The sequence below is a fragment of the Hippocampus comes genome, unplaced genomic scaffold, assembly GCF_001891065.2.
Source record: "Hippocampus comes isolate QL1 unplaced genomic scaffold, H_comes_QL1_v1.1 scaffold36, whole genome shotgun sequence".
NCBI classification, from domain to species: Eukaryota; Metazoa; Chordata; class Actinopteri; order Syngnathiformes; family Syngnathidae; genus Hippocampus; species Hippocampus comes.
Window position 1 is genome coordinate 4687710 of NW_017805695.1, and position 12238 is coordinate 4699947.

Consider the following 12238-nt stretch of genomic DNA (forward strand, 5'->3'; position numbering starts at 1 on the left):
TTGCTTCAGCATGTCTTTATTGGGAGTGGACCGAAGAAAAGGATGCATCTATCACTCAGCATTCAACACCGTTTGCTTTTAGGTTGTATTTGTGTCACTTACTGCCCCCGTGGCTCTACATTTTGCCTGATGGATTGTTTGATTAGACCAAGCCCGCTCCCCTCCTCCCCCCATCCCACCTCTCCCTTATTTGACCCACCTCTCCCTTATTTGAAACAGCTGATTTATGTCTGGTCTAGGACACTTGTGCACTGCGACTGGAATGCAGAGAATGTCAAAGACCCCTCCTCTGCATGTCCCCTCAACATGCAAACAAATGGTGCAGGCGCCGGATGAAGACCCACCGGTGCTCCCACTGCAGGGCAAGGAGGCAGAATGTAAGGAATGTTAGAGGACAGAAAATAAAACCATTCTGACCTTCTGTCAATCTCTCCTTCTTTCGTAACTCAACATGTTTCCAGTTTCCCTGGTGTGCTTCTTGTTTTTCAACTTCTGATTTGTATTCTATGTTTCAGACTTGTAATTGTGGTGCATTTTCCCATTTGCAGTAATAACGTGGGCAAGATCAGAAAAAAACAACTCTTTTATTTGTGTTAAAATTCAAAACCACAATATGCACAATACTCTGTCATAAAAGAGGCAGATATTGGAGACAAAATCAAAGAGTGCTTTGTTGAACCCACAAAAACAGTGTTTGCCACTCAAATCTGAAAAAGAAAAACATGTGGAATATTTATAAAATGGCCTCTCGCCCAAAGTCATCTGGGAGGGTCTCCAGCACATTCGCGAGTCGCGACCCTGGTGAGGATAAGCAGTGCAGAAAATGGATGGATGGATAGATGAAGATTAAAGGCATAATGCTGTAACTCAGTACTACATGCATATGAACATGCCGGCAAGGCCAAAAAAAAAACACTCCATAGAAGCCAAAATATTTATATGTTTTGGTAATGAAAACATAGGCAACTCTGTCCAACGTAGCTCACATACAGTAGTCCTTTGTCTCCTCCTGGCTTGAGGTTGTTCATTGGATCATTCCCTTTCTCCTCCAAGGGCCTTAGTGCAGCTCAAGGCCTGCTTTTCACTGCAGGTTTATCCATTATGTCGAGCACATCATCCAGGATGGATGGGCCCAGATCAAGTTCAAGGGAGAACAAGGACCCTGTGATTCGGGTGAGGGACTCCTGTGATGCGCTCTTCTCGTTGGAAAACTCAATGTCAAAATCACAGGTCCGGCCCTCCTCCACCCCACTGTCTCTATCCACCCACTCTCCATTGCACTTTGAGAGCTCCTGCTTGAATTCCAGGTTAATGTTTTTGCAAAAATGTCCTGAACCGTTGTTCTCGTCAATGAGACTACTCTTGTCGTTGTAAATTTTGGCTTTGTAGTTCTCTCTCGCATAACTTTCAAAGCTGTCACTGCTTGTATTGCTGTGAAGGCTTCCGTTAGCTTTGTAGCTGGTGTTGCTATGACCAGTGATGTAATAAGTGGATTGCTTCTCAATCCTGCTCTCTTTTTTGTTTGCTATGTTAGTCTTGATAACTGCTTTTGAGTTAGGCTTTTTCATGTTCTCCAGGAGATCCAAAAGGACGTCAGGCTTTGACTGGATGTCTCTGAAGGGAGGAGATGCCTTGCTACTGAAGTTGTCCATTGAGTGCAACAAAGCATCCATCTGCAGGATCTCTACATCTTCAATACTGTCAGGTTTCACGGGGGATGAAGGCCCCATTATGTCCCCTAGCGGTTGTGGGGGCATCGAGAATACTGTCGAGGAGATCAACGGTAAGCTAAGTGCCTGACAGCCACCAATGGTTGGGAGGGAGATGGCATTCTTGAGAACAGGAGATGGGGTGTCAGCAAAGGAAGCATCGCCTGTACTGTTTGCTCGTAGAAACTCACTTTGGACACCGTACTGAGGTTGGAAATCAACCTTCCCCGGCAAGAGCTCATACTTTCCTTGGAGGAAAGACATATCTCCGAAGGCATCCCTCTGTCCACCTCTGCCGATGTGAATGGTATGCCGAAAATCGCCTAGTGGCGGACTGATCATGTCTGGTGACAAAATATCGCGCAGGCGACATTTTTTCCCCTTCTTACTGTTGGTGGGTTTCAGGTATATTGGCGCTTTTGCTGGCATGGCTGTGGGAGTAGGCTCAGGTAGTAGGTCTACAACTTCTTGATGACAGATCCCCAAGGAGAATCTTGCGTTACATTCTCAGTATTACGTTGTCCATGCAGGTATCACCAGTCTTCCAACAACTGCAGCGATAGGACTCCAATTAGCACTGTTGTCTGAAATCAAAGAGAAGCACCGAGAATGTCAGCATTTTTTTTTTTTTTTTGGTCAGACATGAACTCAACTACAACAATTTTAAGTCTCTTATAAGATTTGTTGCTACCAATACACAGTGTTTTAAAAGTCTGTAAATGTTATATTTAATGCAGACAAATGGTTCAATAGCTAGCAGTTGTATACACAAACCCTACTGCTTTACAGCAATTTTCTTTTTATGTGAGTGTCTGATATCCTTTTCCTGTCGACTCTGTGTTCAAGGGCATGCTGCCACCACCACCTAGTTAGCCTTTCAAAGAACAAATAGTGGGCCCTTACTGGGACATAACTTTTTATTGGCCTGTGTGTTATACATGAGCCCCATCAACTCTAGATGGAAGCAACAGGCCAGGTGAATGAAATAAGAAAGTAAGATGTTGATCTACCAGGACTGTCTCTTTGCTGAACAGGGCATTCCAGACAGTAATAACAATACAAATCTGTAGTTAAAGAAATACACCTGGGATCCTAAAAGGAAGAATAAGCATTACATTGCTCAGCTTGCATCTGCCGATATTAAAAGCCTGAAAAGCAGAGGATGGGTGCATCTCTTTTCATGTGGGCCTCTTTTGGTCTACACCACTGTGGATGTGCTAATGTAGAACAGCTGGCTCACAGATTGGGAGAGCGCCAGTAATGGGGAACTATAATAGGATTCGTGGAGGACACCCTGCTTTGGAAAAGCGCTACTGCGCAGGCACATACAAGATGGATAAGGTTTTAGTGGGATTGGAAAGAGCCATATAATAAGGGCAAGTGGATTTTAAGAAAGAAGGTGATGCAGATTTGGGAAGAGAAGTGATTTGGCTTTGATAAGCACAAGATTGACTTTAGATGAAAAGGCGCAAACCTCATCAGAAGGAGTCAACATTATTAAGGGGTACTCAATTTGATGAAGTTACTGATTGCTTTCTGCCCTCTGTGAGTTGTTTCCATGACTGAATAACCATTGAATGTCACCACAAGCTTAGTGTGGAATGAACTCTGTAAAAAGGCTGAGGGCACGTTGGGTTTGGCTGATATAGTGAGACATTGTTAAGACAAAACACTGGAGCGGCAACAGAGGTAGATTGTCTCTGTCTCTCGCTCTCTTGGAGTGCATGCGTGCGTGCGATGAGTGGCAAGAGAGAGAGCTTGCCCATTTATAGGCATTTACTGATGAGGTCTGTCTGCAGTGACCATCTGACAGTAAGTACATCACTGAAAACAGTCAGATCTAGTTTAACAAAAAGAAATGACAAGGGGGTGGAAAAAAAGACATTCCACATTCCTGCTCCATTGCACGCCACAGACATACTGCATCAACCTTATCAAAGACACTTTTGGCAGGCTATGTTTATTCAGCATGCACATTAGTGCGGAGCCAGAGAGACCGGCACTCGCTGGGACTTGAAACTGCTGCTCTGACAGCAATTTTAACATGGAATCCAGTGTAGAAGTTCTCTTGAAAGTGTGGCTATAATGTTCTGCACAAGGTGAGAATTTGGAATCAAGCTTTATCTTGCAAGGGCTACACTGTAGATATAGTTATGACAAGCACTGTGTGGTGAACAACAACACTGTGCTCAACAGTATTGGAGTGCTCGTGTGACATGCCTGACTGCGCTTGTGACCGATAGCAATTTTGAATGTACGCCATGTGTGAGGGGTAGAGCGAGCATATTTGTTTGCCAATAATTATGCCGAGAGAAGATGGAGGGACAAGAAAAGACACAGTGTTTAATGATCATGTGCGAATGATGCCTAACTTGTGTACCGCATACTTTCCATTAAGGTTTTTATTCTCATTCTCGCACTGTTCCTGCATTCTTTGCTGTGGCTTCAGGCCTGTTCTGTTGCACAGATGAAGTTCATTGGGCTCAATTTGTCTTAATTTTGTCCCTTCTTGACCAAGAACAACAAACAGGAGACTATTTTAGGTTTCACGTGAGTACGATTCCCCTGTGGTCTGAGGTGTGAGAGTGATTTTGTTCTGATAATGGGAGTACAAAATGGGTTAGGCTGATAATTTTAAAATGTAAAACCTGTTCAATATTTACAACCAGAGATCTGACAATTCCCAGGTCATGAGTCCGTGAATTGAGACATAAAATGGAATGTGGCAAATCAAGAAGCGACCTGACTGATAAACAAGGTAAATAAAAAACAACATGTCTTATCCAGGCGGGAGAGTGGACATCTGATTAGCCTCTCACTGTAGAGGTGCAGGGTTCAATTCCGGCTCCAGCCTTCCTGTGCGGAGTTTGCATCTTCTCCCCGTGTCTGCGTGAGTTTTCTCCCGGTGCTCCGGTTTCCTCCCACATTCCAAAACCATGCATGGCAGGTTAATGGAACACTCAATGGAAGTGTCAATAGCTGCGATTGTGGTTGTTTGTCTCTGTCTGCCCTGCGATTGGCTGGCAACCAATACTGGGTCTACCCCTCCAACTGTCCAAAGACAGCTGGCTCCAGCATGCCCGCGACCCTCATGAGGGTAAGCGGATTAGAAAATGGATGGATGGACAGCCTATCCATGTTACTAAGATAATTACACCAGCAATTAGCTTAATTTGAAAATGCAATTCTACCTTTTGGGTAAGATAGTGCTGGCTCTGGCCATTTCCATCTTTTTGGCAAAGTCTGTCATCAACATTCATCCATCCATCCATTCTTCATCCCACTTATGCTCACTTGGCACGCGGGTGTGCTGGAGTGTACCCCAGCTGACTTTTGGCGTGAGTCTTGGTACACCCTGAGCTGGTAGCCAGCCACTCACATGGCACATATAAAGAAACAACCACTCACACTGACATTCACACCTACGGACAATCTTCAATGGGCCTATCATGCATGCTTCTGGGATGTGGGAGGAAACCAGAGTACCTGGAGAAAACCCACCCATGCCCAGTTAGAAGATGCAAACCCCAACAGGTAGCCAGAGTTGGAATTTGAACCCACAACCTGTGAACTGTGAGGCGAACGTGCTTTCATCACCATTAAAATTTGTACCCATCATGAGACTCTCTCTGCATGAGTGTTCTGGAATTTATCTTTTCTCTTCTTGTTCAAATTCAACATAGGGGGCATAACCACTAATTACATTCACCAAAACATCCTTGATGATAAGTTTCAGCTATGCTGTGACAAAATATTGACGTCATTAATTAACCGACTTCAATTAAAATTTCACACATGTTATAGCTGACTGCTAAAAAAAAAAGAAAAATCAAACTCTAGGAAGTATTCGTTGCCAATGATAAGCAGGAAGAAAAAGCAAGTCAACAATAAATGAGACATTTCCTCTTGATGTAGCCTCCATTAATATTTTTGTGCCCTACAATTTTAGTTTTTATCTAAACGGATTTGAACTGCTCCTCAATTCTTTCTAACCCTGACAGTTCAAGTACAGTTCAGGCCCAGGAGGTTAAACATTTGCTCCAATCTAAAAACAGCTTTCTGTGGTCTAACTCTGGTTACATGCTTCGAGCATGTTGTAAGGCCTCTAGCATGAAAAAAAGTCACTGTTAGCTATAAAACTTAGTTACGGCTGCAAAGAACCCTGACCTCAACCCCAACAAACACCTGTGAGATGAACTTGAACAGTAAGTAGAACCAGGCCTTCTATTCCAACAGAAGTGACTTATGACCTCATAAATGTTGAACACAAGTTCTGTCTTTCTGGAAGAAGGGAAGATGTACTTGAAACGGGACACCCAACTTCATATTCACTCCCTGTTTTATTTGTGTTATGGCCAAGTGTGCCAATAACTAGCCATTATTGATCAACCAGATGAAATGGCAAAATACTCTGGCCTGCATAGATTTAACAAGGTAGTCTCACATGGAGGGCATCTCTTATAAGCCGAGCCAAGGTCAACATTTGTGGTCTGTAAGAAGCCAGCTGGTGTGGTGAAAGCCTGAGGCTGTGACCTTCACATCAGGCATCCTGGTGGTAGGCCATTTTGGCTTATATGGCAAACATTAGAGGAATTCCAGAAGCCACATGCAAATTACTGGGAAAAAAACAATCATGCTGCTTTCGGCTACCGCTGCCAACACACAGCACACCTGCATGAGGTGTGGTGAGATGAAACTGAGCTCACTGGAGATGATTCACATATCAGAGAATGTTGAGAATTAGAGCAATGCTTGTCAAGCACGTTCGGTGTGAACAACAATCGACGTGACTGCAACAGTTAAGTTCATGGTGCACAAAGCAGGGTGACGTTTGCAGTTCAAATTAATCTGCTGTTTTTGGAGCACTCTGAATAGGCACAAAGCCAGACCCAGATTTACACCCTGCTTTTGGTACTTGTTCAAACAAGGCTAATGTTGCACGTGTTGACCACTCAAGAGTCAAGCAGTGCCAACACAACAGAATGCGGTCAGGGTTTTCATTTATACCTCTGAGGAAGTTGGAATGTAATGGCACCCCTTCCTAAATACACATTCCTGAGAATTCATCTAACATGATAAACCAGAGAGTCATTGGGTCATCAACAGCTCGCTGGGTGGGCATGGAGTGATCTGGAGCCCTTTCAGCGTCTTTAAATACTCAGCTTTGCTTCGTCAGTCCCTGCTCGGGGACTTAGTCATTAATGTGGGGCAGAATAAAGGAGGAAGGTGTTGAAAGATTTTGGCATCTGGCATTCAACGTGTGGCTCGTGATTTGCGTGGGCATTTGGGGGCAAGTCACGTGCAATATAAGTGGGTCACTATATTATTAGTGGTGTCACCCTATGACAACATTGCATATTTGTGGTGGCACCACATCGAATAAGAGGAGCAGCTGTTCAAAATGTGACCTGCATGTGACTTCCCTATTTGTCCAAAATAGAAGTTCTGCACCTAGTAAATACTCCTCCTGAAGATAGGATTAATGTGCTGCTAGGGTATTTGTCTTGTTTTAAATAGGTCTTGTTTTAGGCTTAATTATCGTACTCCAGTAGAAAAGACCACTTTAAACTACTGGCTTGGCTTTCATGCCTTTGAAAAGTTGAAAGCGCTCCTTATACTTCAAGTGAAAATGATAGCCATAGAATAGTCGGAACCGTTTGTTTCTTTAAAAAAGGCTCAATTAAAGGCAAAGGCCTTACTTCTGAGGGGCTGTGGTGGCAAAATAAATAGCAGGGTTGAGCATTTGTTCAATCTCCTCTCCCCTTTTACCATCTGCATCTTGTCAGCATTAGCCTTCGTGTGTGATGAGTCGGACACCCAAATCAAAGCAAAACAAATTCACACACACGCTTTCTTTCAAGTTGCCTGTTGAAAATCCAAAATCTACAGAGGGATGAAGACAAATCCAGCTTTTCTTTTTACAAAAGATGAACCTGTGTTACTGTAATTGTGAAGCTGGACTACGCTTGAGGCATCATAATCAACTTGCTCTTGGTAGTCAAGTGTCTGACCTCAAGAATCTGCTTTACACGGCTTGCATGCATTCACACGTGTCAGTTTAAGTCAGCTATCTGCTTGAGAGATTTGCTGAAAATGTCCCACAATACTAACCTGGGCATCGACATGGAAACCTTCACACTACAACTACATTATGACATTCAGCAATTCAAAGATAGATGAAAAATAAACACTCTTGTGCCCACTTACCTTCTCAGTAAAGCTCGATCCTCTCCAGGTAGAGCACTCTCATTGCTCTTCTGTGTGTTTGTCTTCAGTGGATTCTCTTATGTCGGATGCCTTGCCTCAGATCTCTGCCTTGGGGCTGCACTTCTGTCGACTGGGATGTCTGCCTGACAGCTGTTTTTGAATTGCTCTGAGGCTCCTGTTCCTCTGTGAAGTAAGTTAAGTCTCCTCCTATACCTCCCTCACCCCCTTCCTCCCTCCTCTTCCTCTCGCCTTCTTGTCATTACGCTCCCTCTCCCTTCCTCCCTCCCTCTCTGCTTCTCTCTCTCACTTTCCTGCAACACCTGTGCATGCTTGCCGTCTCTCCTATTCAATCCTCAGATTGTTTTGCTTTATTGCTTCCCTGTGAAATGGTGGCACTGTAACAATAGCAAACTTGAGCCCTGCAACCAACAGCATGTGGATGTCTGGCTACATGACATGAGGGAGAGCATGTGTCTGTGTGCTCACTCACTTTGTCTCTCTGACTGTCTAAATGCTCACATCTGATAAGAGCTATTCTGTAAATTCAGCGGACAGCCTGCAGACATTTGACTGGACCGGACTATTACTTCGTGTCTTTATCCTTATCTGTCTGTCACATGCATTCTTTCCAAAAACACCACCTCCCATTTCCTGTTAGAATACTGTATTTTGCTGAATATGCTGCACAAAGAAGTCTTAAGTTGCAGCAGGCTGGTGCGACAGTGTGAGTAGACTAATTGCCGCAGAACACTGCAGCAATGCAGTATCTGCAGAGGACATGTAGGTCATAGGACAGCACTTCAGCCAAATAAGATAGCAACGCTGCTTTCTAGCCACATGCGTTGAAAGCAAATGACCTCTTGAATTTAATGACGTGACAATTTTTATGTTTGCGCAGCATGAGACTAAAATCTTATCACCATGGCAACCAGTGTAGCTCACAGACGATCTCACTAGCTCCAGTGTTGAGTAAAGCAATGGGACATTTTTGGGGTATGTAAAGTGGTGTGCAGCAGCTAAAGGCGGCTCGATGATAAATATCAAAGGACATCGACACAATAATAAAGTAAAAACAAAACAAAATACATCTGATAGTGTCAGTTAAAACGAAGCATGCTTTTTTAAACATTGTAAATGCAGAATTTTTTTTTTTTTTTTTTTTAACTGCACAAGTGTACCTAATTCATTGGCTGGCCAGTGATGCATACCTATCTGAAAAACAGTTGATTAAGCTGTACGCACAAGCAGTAATGGTACTGAAACAATATTGCTTCACCGTCTAACACATGATGCGGTACATCCTCCCGCAAACACACTCCCTCACCTCCTTAGAGATCGATTTGCTCATTCTTTTCCTCCCTGCTCTTCTATAAGATGTTTTGCAAAGTCTATCGTGAATTACAAAATAATTGTGCAGGCCTTATGACAGATACCAGTTGTGAATGAAGCCCTTTAGAGTGGAGTTGTAATGCCTTCCCGCAATGATGTCATCATACTACGCATGGGCAGCACATGATCTGTCTGTGGAACACCCAACAATGTCTTCTCATTCAAACCATAATACAGTACTATCAAAACTAATAACACTCGATCTCTCTTTTCACATGTTTCGCGTTTGTTCCTCAAGACAGATAGCAAGAAATGTCAAAATTGAGGTCTAATGCTTCCAAATGAAATCATGTATTTGACGGACTGGGAACATTCTGTAACTCAAGGATTTATTTATCCACAAATAGTATAGAACAGTCGAAAAGTCTTGCAATTGCATGAAAGTGATTCTTACTTTTGCCCCCAAAAAATGAGAATTTATTTCATTAACAGATAAAAGTCCTCTTCTTGTTCTTCAGCCAAATAAGATAGCAACGCTGCTTTCTAGCCACATGCGTTGAAAGCAAATGACCTCTTGAATTTAATGACGTGACAATTTTTATGTTTGCGCAGCATGAGACTAAAATCTTATCACCATGGCAACCAGTGTAGCTCACAGACGATCTCACTAGCTCCAGTGTTGAGTAAAGCAATGGGACATTTTTGGGGTATGTAAAGTGGTGTGCAGCAGCTAAAGGCGGCTCGATGATAAATATCAAAGGACATCGACACAATAATAAAGTAAAAACAAAACAAAATACATCTGATAGTGTCAGTTAAAACGAAGCATGCTTTTTTAAACATTGTAAATGCAGAATTTTTTTTTTTTTTTTTTTTTAACTGCACAAGTGTACCTAATTCATTGGCTGGCCAGTGATGCATACCTATCTGAAAAACAGTTGATTAAGCTGTACGCACAAGCAGTAATGGTACTGAAACAATATTGCTTCACCGTCTAACACATGATGCGGTACATCCTCCCGCAAACACACTCCCTCACCTCCTTAGAGATCGATTTGCTCATTCTTTTCCTCCCTGCTCTTCTATAAGATGTTTTGCAAAGTCTATCGTGAATTACAAAATAATTGTGCAGGCCTTATGACAGATACCAGTTGTGAATGAAGCCCTTTAGAGTGGAGTTGTAATGCCTTCCCGCAATGATGTCATCATACTACGCATGGGCAGCACATGATCTGTCTGTGGAACACCCAACAATGTCTTCTCATTCAAACCATAATACAGTACTATCAAAACTAATAACACTCGATCTCTCTTTTCACATGTTTCGCGTTTGTTCCTCAAGACAGATAGCAAGAAATGTCAAAATTGAGGTCTAATGCTTCCAAATGAAATCATGTATTTGACGGACTGGGAACATTCTGTAACTCAAGGATTTATTTATCCACAAATAGTATAGAACAGTCGAAAAGTCTTGCAATTGCATGAAAGTGATTCTTACTTTTGCCCCCAAAAAATGAGAATTTATTTCATTAACAGATAAAAGTCCTCTTCTTGTTCTTTCTCTCTGTACTAATGTGATTACCCTATTTGGAATTTATAACAAAAAGCGGACAGTCCATAGATTAATAGCAAAAACATAATTCGAGACTTTGTGGTGTCATTCACCATCATATTCATTTCATTTCATTGTGGCGATACCGTGCCCTGCGATTGGCTGGCAACCGATTCAGGGTGTCCCCCGCCTACTGCCCGAAGACAGCTGGGATAGGCTCCAGCACCCACCGCGACCCTTGTGAGGATCAGCGGATCGGAAAATGGATGGTTGGATGTGGCGATACTATTTTGTTATCACCACTTGATATTGGAATTTGTGTAGTATTGTGAGTTTCCAAGACACAATCAATAACCTTGTCAAATTTTGAGTCAAAACGTTGATTGTTTTGTTATTGTTGGTGAAAATGGCACAAGAAAGCCCAAACGCAATGGACCGGTATGCTGTTGAGAAATATAACTATATATACAAAAAAATGTTTTTGCATGCCAAAAACTAGTTTGAGGAACCAATATTTTACAGCATTCTCAAAGATTCTGGTAACTTCAAGTCGAACAGTGTAGACAGACAGCCCTACAAACTCATTTTCACAGAATTGAACCCATGCTACATGCATACACTGAAGTCAGACATGTAAACCACTACATTATCAGTTAGGAAGGGTATGAATATTTTCGGCTTAACTGTATATTCCATAAACCATACAGATTTATAAACATTAACCACTTCAGATTATAATAATTGATGATTGCTAATGAGTGAGTCCAAACTCTATTAACTGAGGACACTTATTGGCAAGTACACTGCATGTTTACATTCTTAGCAAGTAGCATGCATGCTAGCAACAACTTGTTTGTGTGCTTTTGGAAGGCAGCTATTTGACTCATATTTGCCTTTAGTTCAAGAAAATTCAACAATAAAGCTCCCTACTCTCTGTCTAAATTGTTCTTCTGAAGTCACAGCCACACAACAAAGTGACTCAGGTCTAATAAATCTACTGAAGTATGAATATTGGAAACATCTTTTTTATCTTTCTTACAGTAATTGAGGTGACATGAAAAGGTATTGTGTGGTTAATGAAACGCTTACAGATTTATTTTTAATCACTGACTCACTTGACACATCAGCCGACAACACCCTTCCTCCTCCAGTTGCTACCATACTTGTTCACACCCTTTACGGTGCAAGCTTCATCAGTATCACTTCCTGTCTGAGGGAAGCCATGCGGATGAGGTGTTTTCTCACGTTGAGAGTGGGGGGGGGGGGGGGCTCTTGCTGGTTTTCCAATGTCAGATATTTTGAAAGTTATTTTTCATATGAAGCACTGACAGATGGACAGGCAGATATTACAGAGTGTTGGTGCTTTATTAATTGCAACCATTACTGGTGCACCTATGGGCCAAGTGTGGACAATCGTATAGTATCATCTCATAAATTATAA

The 12238-nt window shown here is 42.4% G+C and overlaps 1 protein-coding gene across 1 annotated transcript; it reads right to left on the reverse strand.

Moving 5' to 3' along the window:
• Positions 1-565: 565 nt before the first annotated feature.
• Positions 566-8158, reverse strand: cdc42ep3 (CDC42 effector protein (Rho GTPase binding) 3). Its single transcript, XM_019882233.1, has 2 exons — positions 7917-8158; positions 566-2293 (listed from the first exon to the last, which is right to left on the reverse strand). The coding sequence occupies exon 2, from the start codon at positions 2136-2138 to the stop codon at positions 1068-1070; it is 1071 nt and encodes a 356-aa protein (XP_019737792.1). The 5' UTR covers positions 2139-2293; positions 7917-8158; the 3' UTR covers positions 566-1067.
• Positions 8159-12238: the final 4080 nt, after the last annotated feature.

Coding starts and splice junctions, on each gene's coding strand:
- cdc42ep3 (XM_019882233.1), bottom strand. CDS start 2,138: ATGCCAGCAAAAGCGCCAATATACCTGAAACCCACCAACAGTAAGAAG.